Below are 14,339 nucleotides of genomic sequence, written 5' to 3'. Positions count from 1 at the left end.
CAGATGCTTCTGACAGAAGTGTAAGGAACTTCCTCTTCTCTAATAATTAAAAAGCATTTTAAGCACTAAAAATAAGATAAATACAGTTTTAATGGAATTTGTCCATGCTTGACTCTTTCTGAATGCTCTGTTCTTTTTCTCAATGGCTGCTTATTGTAATGAATGCCACAGTTTAATGGGGGGGATGGGGGAAATAGTTTGTTTTATGGCTTGGTGTTTGCTAATGTCAGGTGTCATCTTGTCTACACTTTCAATGAGTTTTTTCACATTTATCTGAGTACTTAATCATTCTGCAGTGTTTTTTAAGATGACTACATTAGCACTACACACAGTATCTCAGCTAAGGCAACAGCATTGATTTGCCACAACATGTAGTGTTGTATTCTCCTTACTGTCCTGCCCATGTTGTAACATTATTTGCTTTTTTCTATAGCTGTATGTCGTGATCAGTGTCTTGCTGAGTTGTTCACAACAATGTCAAGTTGCCTTTCTCTGCTGCTAATCTTAAACCTTGCAAGCATTTCTTTCCTATGGATGATATTTTGATTTTTTTTTTAATGATGTCCTGCTTGTTTAGTTACCTACTTTCTCCTGAAATTTTACATTTTGGTTTTCAATTATTATTTCAGATATTCAACCAGATATAAATCTGGATCTCAGTGGCCTGAAACTCCACTGATTATCCCATGAAGTTTTTATAAAAATAGACATGATATTCGTTACTTCCAGTTCTTTTGCACATAAATGATTTTTAATGAAGGACTGTGTATTCTTAGCAGATCAGCCTGTTTATTCTGAAGCTCTTTCAGCATTCTTGGATATTCACCATCTGGGCAGGTTGACAACTTGCTAACATACTGCTGTCGCTATCCAGGCCTTCGAACAGGAAGTGAGAATGGGTCAGAAAGTCCTTTTTCAATTGAAATAATTCAGTCGGAAGGATAAAGTAAGGCTGAGCTGAAAACAACTTTTGAGAATTCAAAAATTGATTTGATGAATAGGAGATTGGGAACAGTAACATAATTATTGCCATCATCCACTTTATTTGGAGAATAAATAAACAATTATATGAATATAAATATGCATATTTGGAGGCAAATTGCTTTCTACTGTAACAAATTTGAAGACAGAAGTATTACACTAGCATAACTAATTGGAAAAATTCAACGTCTCAAAGCAGAAATACAACACCACTTCTGTATAGCACACTGGAGGTCTTTGTAGCTGTAGTTCATTTCAGGAAAATTCCTGAATAGGAATAGGGTTAGGTTGGCCTCTGAGCACTTTGTTTAAGTGAACTATAAACAGAGACATGCCTGTAACACTAGGCATTAGAATTCAGAGTCATCAGTAATGAAGAAAAGTTGCCGTTAGCAATAAGTCAGGCAGTGTACCACAGCTTGGTCTTGAAGAACTCCACAAGACCTCAACATTTATCGGTTAGCTCCTGACCACAAAAACATCTTTAGCCATTCTAATCAATAGGAGCCTAAATCACAGCTTTACTACCACGGTCAGGTCTCCAGATCGTGAAGTATGAGAGGAGAATGCTTGCAGGCCTATGAAAGGTAGCTGCGGTTGCAATCCTTATTAACAAATTGGAGAGAAAACCTGCTAGACAGTGGGGGAGGCATTAACAGCCGAGTGAATTGAGTGTTCAGGTTTGCCTTTTCCATCTGCTGAACCTGGCTCAACTTCTTTCCTGCCCTGGCAGGGCCCTGGCCCTTTCAGTGGGCAGTAACCTATTTACTGCCCCATTTGTGTCACCACAAAAAATATCTCCTTGAAAGGGAAGACTCCTTGACTCTTGAGACTTGCTGCAGTCTTATTCTGTCCTTAGTTGTAACATTTTGGACATGCTGACTTCCCCACTTTCTCTTGGTGCTATTAGTGGTGCTCGTCAACAGTCTGAGGACTGGTTTAAATACTCATTTTCCACTGAATACTAACATAATATATTGTAATACTCATATAAATACAGCTGTTCGACATTTAGCTTCCCACTAGAATGTATCAAAGCATATCACACATATTAACAACTATGCTAATAATTGTTTCCCATCCTCAAGTGTATTTTGAATGGTCATTATTACCCCTTCAAATAAAGTTAAAAAATAACTGTAAGAGAATTAGGTTATAATTAAAATGCAACTCCGTACTCTAAAATAATATGGTTTGTCCCTATTTCTGTTTGGTTTGTTATTTTACAGAACAAGCTCTTTCCTTACTGAATTTTCTTCTTAGTAGGTAGAGTGTCTTTTGGAATATTTTTTCAATGGAAAATAAGTAGAAACAAAAAACCTGCAAGTCCTAGACATTACAACAAAGAAAAAAAAAACCTACACAAGGTGTAATATCAGGTATTCTGAATGTATTTTGTGTATCCTTTCTAGAGTAAAGAAGTGTATGTTCTTTTGTATTTGTGGTCCATTAAAAATATAATGAAGTAGTTGTAAGAATACAATATAATTCCATTAACAGCCTTTTCTGCTTAGACATTAACATGACTAATCAGCATCAGGGATCAGCAGCATCCATTAATGACCTACAATACTGTCTTCTATAATACTTTCGGTATTTTACAGGATCTGTCAGTCAAAACCAAAACAATTAGGGAGTTTAGAAAATCCACAGCCACAGAAGACAGACAACCAGTCAGCCACAAGTAACAGAGACTTGCTGAAAGAAATGGATTTTTTTAAACAATGTGTAAGAAAAGTATCAATGTATATATGAGAAAAGGTTCTCTTTTAGTTTTGTCTGGGACTTCCACTGATAACAGAAGGAATAGTGAGCAGAGAACCGGGGCACAATATGGCATTATGCTCAGAGGAGCTGTTAAAATGCCCAGTCTCTGAAATTAGGAAGAAACAGCACAGGGAGCCACCTAAAGAGCCTTTACAGTCTTCCACATTAAGGATTATGAGTTCTGTTCTAAAAATACCCCAATTCCTTATGTGGTGCAATGAAATGCTATGCTTGCACAAGAACAAACCGGCCCTACTCCCTGTGAATCTCCACCTGACATAAATTGGATAGAGGATTTTCAGAAGAGAACAGATTTAGATTGAGCATTTTATAGTGATTAGCTGACCTTCCAAAAATGACATAGGCATTAAGAACTTCCCAAATCATTAGTCCTTAGCTACAGGTAAAATTTCCTGAAGGAATACTCAAACTGCTAACACAGTTGTGTACTTCAGCAGATTAACCCAGCAGATTTATCTCTTACCAGCCTCCACTGTACCATGGCTTGTTTTATAGGTATAATGAATGTAAAATTCTAGTGACTCACACCCTTGCAGGCTTTTAAACTCTTCCTTTAAACCCAGGAGTGAGTTCCCATGAATCCGCTGTATTATTTCAGAGTAAGTTAACTCAGGAAAACAATCATAGCACTATTATAGCAAAGGGTGTGTAGCCGGCTGGCTCTGAAATATGATTCCATGAAACGTAACCTTCTCGAGGTACAATTGTGAGGAAATACACTGGGGTATAGCATTTGTAAATAAATATTAGTAGCAGATTAGCAAGGTTATCCAATTCCACTGAAATTGAGCCAGATGTCCATAATATGTCTCTAATGAGAGGGATACATAGCCATTATCTACATAATTTGATAGAGAGTGCATATAGGCAAGTATAAGGGGAGAAATCAGATCAAAATCAGCGTACCTAATTCAATAGGACCTTAAGTAAAAGACCAAAACAAAAGACAAGATGAAGTAGAAAACGCTTCATGATTTGCTGGTACATTGGAGGTTGGTTCATGACTTTCTGTTTTATTCTTTTGCCATGCAAGGTGGACTGAAGATGAAATGGACAAACTGAATTGGCCATCACAGATGTGCAGGCAACATTGAGAAATAATAAAAAAGAATATTTGGGTTCATCTGGTATTTGAAATCATGCTCATATAAAAGCTAAAAATTTATAAAGGAAACCTCTCTAGCAAGTGATGATTTATCAAGATGATTTTGGGAAATGTATTTATTAAGAAAAAATGTGGAGGTTTCAACTTTGAAAATCTGTCTAGTCACACTGTGACTACTTACAATTCTATGTTTGATTCCTACTTATGGAATAGGTAATTATTAAGCCACATGCTGACCAGAGCATAAGCAGCTATGGATAAAATGGTATCATAAAAATAAACCCATTAAAGTAGTATTGTTCACATGGGACTTTTTTCAAGTAACATTTAATATAAAAGAACTCTATTCTTTATTACAAAAACATACTGTTTAGGAGTGGCTTCTTAAAAAATACATAATATGTCTTTTTATTTGCTGCAGGTTTATTTCCTGCAGGTGCTCTCAGTAGCACCATAATGTTCTGACAAGAGTCTCTGTGGGTACAGAGAGCAGCCAGCTTGCAGAATCAGCTTGTGTGGTTAGCTGACATGCACAGAATGCTAAGTCTTATTTGCCAGTGAATGTCTGTGAACATTAGAAATGTTAGAAATGGGTATAAACACACCCAGTGTTCATATTTGAAAGATGGCACTGGATCACAAGGCTTCCTAACTTCAAGCGAAGTGCAAAGGTATCTAAAATCAACTTGAGCTCTTTTCCTGAGCTGCACCAAACAAGCTTCAGCAGCAGTATACATTTCTCACAAGTGATGTACTAGATGTGTGTAAACAAAAGTCTATTTTGAGTTTGTAATAGATTTTCATGCCAAATTCAGACTTGGCATAATTTAGCAGATATAGGTAGCTTTCCTGGAGTTGCATATGCTACACCAACTGAATTTGTCCTGCCATGTTCAAAGTTCCCTGAATTTCAGACGTATCTGTTGCTAAACTTCATTGCAGGGTAGTGGAAAAAAATTACTTCAGATTCACTAGCTTCATTCAGAATAATGAATAAATTCATTGAAGATTAAGTAATTGCAATTACAGTGGAAAGACTTGACAGGAACACACAGAATTCATGCAAGTGATGTGTGACAGTTCAGATACAGAAATGATGCTAGCTTAAAAATAAGCTGTGCTTCTAGCTCTCAGCACAGTAACAGCCCCAGTGTTATAGCAGAGATTTGATTTGTGCCACTTCAGCATGAGGTAGAAAAAGACAGATTTTTACATTGTCTTTTATCCTGTTGCTTTCTTTGTATATTTTTAGAAGAACAGGTACTTCCAGCTATAGACAGTACAAAGCCTCATCCTACAGTTGGATCTGTATAACTGAACCCTCCTTCCTACAACCAGATCTATATCAATGAACACTTATTTCTGGGTGGAGTCATGTTTAAATGAGTGAGGCTTCAGATAAATGCAAGGATATGTCCAGGCGATAATTTATAGGATCGAGGTTCAATGCTGTATTTTTATCAAGAACTTCTTGGTATATGTAACACCCACCTGATTTTCAATATTGTGTGTCTTCCATGCAGTACAATACTGCGTTGGGCAATATGCCTTCTTGGCTTTATTTTATATGTGTATATTAAATACACAAATAAAAGGTATCACCTGCAAATAATATTTGGAATGTGAAAGACACAAAATGTAAACATTTTATTTGGCAGTTGTTTCAAACAGGTGAATAAATAAATGGAAAAGTACATCTTAATATTTTTTATAGCAACAGATGCAGTTGCACACATATTTACATACTGTGGATGCAAAGAACAGTTAATTTAATTTCTTTTTGTTAAAAAATGCAACTTCCAACACCACTAGACAATTAGAGATGAAGATACTAGTAATACTTGGTTCTAGCAATCGCAACTTTTAAAGGCATTCATTTGGAAGTAAGATAAGAGAGTCATCATGCACTTAGTTCATTTTGTCCACTTATGGTAGAAAGTCTGATGTAATCTCAGAATTATGAGTGTCATGCGCTTAAGTCAACTATGACATGTTTATAAATCAATGTAGTTCCCTTAAAACTTGAAGCAAAGAGAAAATCTCGTTTATCGATGGAGACATGTATGAAAGATCTCGGTGCCTGTACGTTTAATTCTTGAAACTTCACAAATTTTGCCTTTTCAGCATCCCAATAATAGACTTGAGTGAAAGAATAATCACTTCCAAGAATGGCATATTGGTAATTACTTATCTGAAGCGGTTGGAATACCATGGACCCTCGGGATGGCATCCTTTGTAAATCCAAAAATGCTGAACCACCCCATTTCATTACTTTAGAGTCCCCAATAAATCTTGTTAAGCAAATGTATACATCCTCTTTCACTTTGAAATGTTTCACTGCATATGCATCTTCCATATCTTGGATATCAAAACGCTTAACAAATTCATTTGTTCCTTTGTTCCACTGATATATTACAGGTCTTTGAGAACTACTTGACAGAATTAAATGTGGTTTGCCAGATATTTCAAGATACTCCACATCAGTATCTCTGTACCAGGCATGCAGAGACTGATGGGAATAAAATCCATTCCCATTCCATTTGTAAACCGTGGTGAAACCAGCCTTTGAACTGTCTGCAACAACAAAATACCAGTCTTCAGCAATCCTGAAAGTTTCAATGTCATTGGGTTTTCGGATTTTAAGGATTTCAATATCTTGAATTTTTATAAACTTATTAGCAAAAATATCTCTTTTATATATGTGGGAGCCTCCAAACAGCTGTGCGACAATGACATACAGCTGACTCTCAATAACTATAGGTTTACACACAACAGTTGAAGTACCTGTAAAAAGAAAAATAAAAGACAGGGTTAGCACCACTTCTTGGATCAGCTGTTGTAATGTTATTTCTTGAGCAGTGCTCATACCTGTAATGTTGTCATAATTCCTGAACATCACTTCTACATGGTCCCACTCAAGAAAGATGCATTTTCCAGTAAAAGGCTGAGCAATAACCACGTGTTCATCATTCATGTATGAGAAAGTATCTACTGACAGAGACTGGTATGGCAGGGACTGATAAACTTCAAATTCTGCAAAAGTGCACACAACATGTAATTACAGATCCTTTCCATACTGTGCTGAAAAAACATCTCCTTAGCAGATACCATTTTATTACAAATTACAGTATTTCATCACTAGTTTGATTTTCCTGTCGATAAGGGAACACTGCAATTTGTTTTCAGATATTTCTCAAAGAGGTGCTGTTTTATGTCCCAGTTCTCCAAATCTTTATATAGCATATTAAAGTCTTGAGTAGAACCTGCAATATCAGACCCCACTCCCAAGTGATTTGGAAGTCAGACTTATACCTTCACAGAATTCATACTGATTTTAGCGGAAGTTCCATCCATTATGCAGACTTCTTGCAAAAATGGACCTTAGTGTAAAAAAAAAATATAGCTTTGACTTTAATTTAACAAGATTAAATAATTTGAAGCACATTACCTGTAATAATGCAATCAAATTCTTTTGGAGAGAGGCTATTGATTTTGCGCTTCTTATATTCTGGTGGACTTTCACAGTAAATGTCTTCAACTGTTGCATTGGTGCTGCCCAGCCATTCCACTAACCATTTCAGTTTGCAGTCACAATTAAATGCATTGCCTCTAAGATCTCTACAATAAATAAATCATGCATTGAAAATAAGTACTTAGCTGATGTATTCCTCCTTGTAGGACATCAACAAACTAAGCTCTTGTTAAATATGTGCCCTCTTGCTTATTCTCAGTTGTTGCCTTCCTGACCTAATTTGTCCAGACCCATAGTTAAATCTACATGCCAGAACCCACACAGACTTAATTATACTAAGGTTATCACAAAGAACTTAACTTGATCAGTTGGAAATTTTTGTTGATTTCTCCAAGTTTACAGGTACACAAAAGCTTACCTAATTGTTGGCCCCATATTTGGGAGGTTGTTTCTTTTGGATTACCCTTTCTCAGTAAGATCATTCTAGATAACAAAGTTGGAATTAATACAGCCTGACAGTCAGCCAGTCAGTATTTGGTATATCCTTTAGATGTACTCATTTAGGGCTTCAGGAGACACAAGCAAAGGTGTTCTGTTCAAGACTTACAGCTGTCTTCAGTCATATTTCAGATTGTATGTACAGGAACAAGCAAGTGCCAGGACCAGACTGTGCAACCACCTGGCCACGATCAGTCTTGCCAAGTAATGCTACCAGATAACACTGACCATCTCCACATCTTACTGCTGCAGGTCTACACTGTGAATTCAGCCTACCTTGATAACACAGGGAGCAGGCAAAGGACGTTCTGTGCTCATTATCCCACATCAGGTGAACCAGAATTGGTGTGTTGTAAACAGGACATATTTCAGTGAAGCAGCTACAGATTTATCTGTTCATATTTTGTATTTTTACTGGTATTTAAGTTACATATTTTTAGAAGTTCACGTTTTGGTTTGATTGCAATTCAATTTAGTATGGGATGGTACTTACTAAGACACATGCATTCATGATAAAAGATTGCCATCCCAGAAATTGCTTGCACATAGAAATGTTACTCCATTAAATACCTTCCACCTTCCCCTCATGCCATGCTCTCTCATGCATCCCTAAGGATACTTCCTTCTTATTCACCAAGTCTAAATAAACATGCATCTGTCTTACACAACTACTAACAATATTACTTATCTTCATAACTGGTGGAATGTTCAAAACTAAAGCAAATTATCAACAACAGTAGACAAAACCCAAGCCTACCCATATTGGGAAGTCTACCCAGTGGATCCCATTTCTGGCTGTCAGTTTGAATGGTTACTCAGAATGTCCTCTAAAAGAATCTCATTATATTTTTAGTATAATTAATAGATTAATTAATTGCTTTCTTACACATTTGTTAAAGAATCCAAGCCTTTGAATATGTCTTTTGGAAGCGACTGGAGGTTATTATTTGCGAGACTCCTGTAAAAAAAGATATTTCAGTATCAGTGCTAATTCATTAAATTACACATTTTTGCAGGGTGTAATAGGGTTTCTTTCTTAAGGTAAAGAACCCTGGTATTCTCTAGCACTTAGTTCTAAAAGATTGCTTTTAAGAACAGCTCATTTACTTTGTGACTTCCACTAAAATGCCATGCCTCCTGTGTTCTCACTCTTCAGCAGCCTTGCAGCATTTACAATAACTTCACTTAGCAGGGTAAAAGGTGTAATCACCTCTGGTGTTTTGCCAACACCATTGTTTTAAAACGATTAGTCATGATTGGATCTACTGATGTTTTCCTTATGAGATACCAATACATGGTGTTCATATTACTACAATTTCCCCACTTTCTTGTATCTCTTCTGGAAGGGAAATCTTAATACTAGGTTTCATTCAGTGGATTTAAGTTTAGTTCATAGTTTTTGGAACTATGCATTAATAGACAAGAAATTGCTGATCAGCATTCATTTCTTTCCTGGAATGTGCATGTGTGTGTGTGAGTATGTGTGTATAAGACCAGCAAAAACCTGCTGTTAATTCACAGTTTTTAATGTTGGGAAACCTTGCCTAAATTCAGTGAGTATTCTAGCTACTAAAAGTGATGAGAAAATGTGAACAGGCTTTGAACAAGCAATATATTACACTTCACCCAGACATGTCTCTGTGAATCCACTAAAGGTCTGAGTTCTCCAAGATGTCACTGGGGGCATGACAGGAAAAGAGTCACGTAGGTTATAGCTGAGAGCTCTTTTGAGTAACAGTATTATTTATTACTTACAAGAAGAAATGAAAATAGAAATCATTCTGGTTTAAGATCCCAGTTAGAATCTGTAGCTACTAAGACTTAACAACTTCTTCTGTTGTCGCTTGTAAACATAGAAGTTATTTATTAACTACAATTTATCTCACCATGCAAAGCCACTTAGGCATATACTAATTTCTAGAACAGGCCCACATATACTAGGTCTGCTGCCTCATCTAATATTGTTTGTCATATCAGGAATGGTAAATACAGGATGATGCCATTAGTCCATTCTGACTTCACTGCTTTCAAAGTACATCTGATTGTAACACTTTGCTGTACGTATCATGTGCTTCACTTATGCTTAATTTTACACTCAGGAGCAATTCTTTAAAAGTCAGGTAACTCATATGGAAAAAGCCGAGCAGATGTGCAAGCTGAGGCAGGTTTAATGCCCTATATGTTATTTATATATTAATTATCATACAACAAACTGAAAGAGATGGTAGACTTGGAAGTAGCAGCAGTTCACCACTGCCGTGGGAATGTGACTGACAGAAAAATTTACACAAGGTTTGTGCATTTGCCGATTTTTGGATGAAAATTACTCATTTTATATTCCACTGTTAAAAAGCATACTTATATATTACGAAACACTGGCTTCTGTAGATGGTGCTGTATGTGGTATTTGGCTTATAATAAAAGAGTAAAGATTGAATCAAACATGCAGTTAAACTTATGGCTGCAGTTCTGAAAGAAGTGCAATCAAAATTACATATTGTGCATAGAAATTACTGTCCAATGCTAAGATTTTTACATTAAATGATAAATTAGTAAAAGAAATAAGCTTTTTTTTTTTTTTCTATCCTTTAATATACTCCGAGCAGAAACTGAGTTGTGTTGCAGAATGATAAATACTAGATGGTTCTGTTTTACAGTAAGGGCACACTATAATTATCAAAATCAATTGCATTATAAAAATACAAATGTTTGGATAGCTTATTGCATTGCAAAAGTTATGTTGCCAAAAGGAAGTTAACAGAATAAATAGAACAAAGTTCATCTCTAACTTCATGTAACTCATTTGTATGCTTATTTACTGTGGTTCTTTTTGATATATTTTATGTACACAAGTACTCTGCTGTTTCTCAAATGAGAAATGCCTCAGGGTGCCAAATGATTATTCTTAATGTGTATGTGCAATTTCCCCCAAAGGGTGGGGAGTGGTTCTGCAAGCAGATTAAACTAGTCACATTCTGTGGTTAATGGACCTGCTTTTGCAGTTATTTTCTGCAAATTTCTCATTGTCTTCATGAATAGCACTCTATGTGCAATAGCAGCATGATGCACAAATCTGTGTCCCAAAAATGTGCATGCAACCACATGCAAACCCCAGTGGCTCCTCACTTGTGGTTCTAGCTTTTGCATTTGTTTCTCTTATGAAACTGCTGAAGCATCCCCAGAATCCAATATAACAGGCAAGACAAGATGTTACTCTTGGAATCTATGCTCTGATAAAAGAAACTGTGCCTTCCTCTGTGTTAGGAAAGCAATTTGCTCCCTGGCAGCAACAGCTACTAAATAAATAAATGAATATGATAAATAATGTACTGAACCCATTTGTGAATATAAAGCTATTCATGTGCATAAATATTTTGAAGATAGGGTCCCAGTTACCAGCTTTATCCAATTATCTGCCTTTTCTAATAGTACTGTAAGTATGCCTATACCTCTAATATGGATTTTTACAGGATGTGCCGAGCCTGTTTATATACCTTTTTACCTCCCCTCTCTCTTTTCTCTTCCTCAGACACAGGGGCATTCTATAAGTAACTTTATCTACACGAGTAGTCATAGTAGGCTTGGGCTCACACCTCTGAGTCTTGTCCTGACTAAAAAGGGAAGAGTAAAGTGTTTTATGGTATATTTACTATGTAGTGAAGCACGTGGTGAACTACAATTCAACTATTATATTTATGCATTAACTATTTAAAATGGAACCTTTGCTTTCTGTCCTGTGTCAAAATATATGAAAGAAAAAGTTAAATGGTCCTGTTTCAAAACACTCTTGGAGGTTATTGGGTTAAGGCCAAAAGGTCAGAATCCACTCCCCTGCCTCTGACACACCCCCCAAGATGTATGCTTCAGAATGCAAATGCTCAGAGCTAGGTACAAACCCATGTCAGGCACACCCCAGAGGTTTCAGCCTCCTTTTTCTTACAGTACTCTTGTAATTTTTTATGTTTTCTTACAGTACATATTGTATTTTCAATAAATTTATTGCTTGCTAAAATAAAATTATTGCTAAAAGATAAACTGAATGTGAAATAAGAGACAGAAGCATGAGGATGCTTCCTGTGTTTGCAGTGGAATGTTACAGGTATTTGTTGAGAATGTGCAGTTTCACCTGCTGAGCACAGCATGAGAAGTGCCTCCGCTGGTGTGAGCTTGGGAAGCATTGCTCTGAACAGCCACATTAGCATCCAGAGTGCCTTTGACTAATTTCCCCTCTTGGCTAATGCAGCAGGGGGGCTGCAGCATATCAGAGGGCAAGGGTTAGGCATGTTTCTAGGCCAGCTGAAAGGCTGAGCAGCAACATGAAGAATGTTAAGAAGTTCCTTGTGTCAGTGCATGACAGATCCTGACCATGAGATGCTCTTGCTCATGTGCAGGAGAGAACAGGGTGCAGAGCAGGGCTTTGAAGCCAATCCTGCTGGAGTCTAAAAGCTGCTATGCCACACAGTTAAGTGGAAGAAGTGTACCAGTAAGTTGTAATAAATGCATCTTGCTGCAACCCTTCTGTTTAAAAGGGTGGGAAATTTCAAATTTTATTTGGTCAAATTCTGCTGGATACACTTAGTGGTGGCTGAAGTGGACATGGGTACAGACATTGATGGCCTGCCCCCAGGAATGACTGTCACATGCTCTTGGATTCATGCCAGACTTGGGTACCTGGGAAGAGGCACGTGTCCATCCTTCAGCATGTCACCACTGTGGCACTTCAGTGCTGACCACAGCTCCCACCTTCCTGCTCTCCAAGTTCCCAAACTGGGACTCCCTTCACCAGTGCCAAGCCCTGACACATTCTGCTTTCTACCTGTTCCTACATACTCAGGTAGAAATCCCCAGTGCTCTGAGCAGAGAAAGGGAGCTACTGCCAAACATACTTCTTGGAAGCTCTTTGGGTCCTGACCTTCTACAAATACCAAAAGTTTGGGAGTCTTTCGTGGAAACACAAAGATTAACATTCTAATTAAGTTACTATTAATACTGCTTAAACAAATGTAAATAGCTATATATCCAAATGTGAAATTCAGCAACACAGTGGTTCAGTTACTATATTAAAAATACCAAGTAATATATTCAACCACTTTACTTACAGGTGAATTAAAGATTTCAGTCCTCTGAAAGTATTTCTTGAAATTGACTTAATGCTGTTGTTCTCTATGAACCTGTAACGGGTTGTAAAGTCATTCTGGTCAAAGCAATGCCTGGAACTTGAAAGCCCACCCCCTCTATTCAATAATACCAGGAAATATACATTTGTCCACTCACAAATATTCTAGATGAGGAAGGCCCATGAAAGCATCATCACTAATAACATCAAAAGTGTTGGACGTAAACAACCTGCATAAAGAGATGCAAAAGACCATTAGGTTATTAGCATCTTTAGAGTTCAGCAAACCATGGTAGGCCAGATTTCCACTGCCTGGTTTCATGTTTTTTTCTGTGCAAGCACTACCAGGCTGTATGGCTGATATTTTGCCCCATAGTCTGGGTCAAAGGGGCAACAAGCCTAGCAACTTGTTGCTTTGCCTGCTGGAGCAATCTGATAAAATTCCATTGACTTCTGTGGGATGCAAATGTGGGTTTATCATGCCAGTAAAACAATGGGATCGTACAAGTGCCGCTGGAGACATACTTGGTCGACAATGAAATGTTCAAGTACTACAGAGGTCAAAATTGTCTTGAAGAACCCTTATTTTTGATGACAACATAGGGAACGTATCCAGCTGGCTAGCCAGACATCAGGTTGAATTAGCATCACTGACAGGCAGGAAAATCCCTTAACTTCTGAGTTGAACTTGTGAGCATGTTTGACCTGAGGGTACTAAAAAGTTACTGAGAAACAAATAGAAAATCTCTTAATTTAATCAGTGTTCAAATCAGAACTATTTTTAAGACCACATTATACCAACTGGAGATAGTTCTTAGTGTGTGCATATATTTTTCATCCATCTAGCAATAAAAATAGCAGCAACACATTTAATTTTATGTAATTTTGTAAGCATTAAAAGTGGAACAACATTGATTTTTTGCAGCTTTATTTATGCTTATCAGCCATGTTTGAATTTGCCCATTTTAATTCAGCTTTGGACTGCCACACCCTTAATATGTTGAGCGTTGTCAAGTACAATGAACTTTGCCCAGTGGAATACTAGATGTACATCTATATATTATTCAATTAGACCTGATGGATAAATAAATTTACCCTGTGACATCTTTAGGCATTGAGGAATGCAAGATTTGCAAGTATGAATTAATACAATTAATAAGACACTTCATCTCTTATTCTGAAATTTGCATTAAGAATAAATTGCAGTTGATTTGTTTTCTCACTTAGCTATTGCAGACTGTGCTTTTTCCACTTTAAATATGTAATTTTATATGTGTGAAAAATATAAGCAGGAAAATCTTCCTTTTTTTTTTTTTTTTTGTTAGAAACAATAAATACTTGTCTTCCTTCAAGAAAATTAGTATTTTTGTAAAATCTCT

The 14,339-nt window shown here is 36.8% G+C and overlaps 1 protein-coding gene across 7 annotated transcripts in view; it reads right to left on the bottom strand.

The window, feature by feature from the left end:
• Nucleotides 1–5,497: 5,497 nt before the first annotated feature.
• LGI1 (leucine rich glioma inactivated 1) overlaps nt 5,498–14,339 on the bottom strand; it is a 30,724-nt gene continuing 21,882 nt past the window's right edge. For 5 of the 7 annotated variants that reach the window (XM_061459148.1, XM_061459149.1, XM_061459150.1 and 2 more), the window contains 6 exons: nt 13,119–13,190; nt 12,944–13,015; nt 8,731–8,802; nt 7,323–7,492; nt 6,743–6,907; nt 5,498–6,658 (listed from right to left, as the gene is read on the bottom strand). In XM_061459148.1, coding sequence (XP_061315132.1) covers nt 5,841–6,658; nt 6,743–6,907; nt 7,323–7,492; nt 8,731–8,802; nt 12,944–13,015; nt 13,119–13,190 — 1,369 coding nt within the window. In that variant the 3' untranslated portion in view covers nt 5,498–5,840. The remainder of the gene's footprint in view (nt 6,659–6,742; nt 6,908–7,322; nt 7,493–8,730; nt 8,803–12,943; nt 13,016–13,118; nt 13,191–14,339) is intronic. The other 2 variants (XM_061459151.1, XM_061459152.1) reach the window with 1 other exon arrangement.

This window comes from Pezoporus flaviventris, unplaced genomic scaffold, assembly GCF_033815535.1.
Source record: "Pezoporus flaviventris isolate CSIRO_AGI_PZ_B2104156 unplaced genomic scaffold, CSIRO_AGI_Pfla_v1 ptg000029l, whole genome shotgun sequence".
Lineage (NCBI taxonomy): Eukaryota > Metazoa > Chordata > Aves > Psittaciformes > Psittacidae > Pezoporus > Pezoporus flaviventris.
This window is presented reverse-complemented; position numbering and strand designations above follow the sequence as displayed.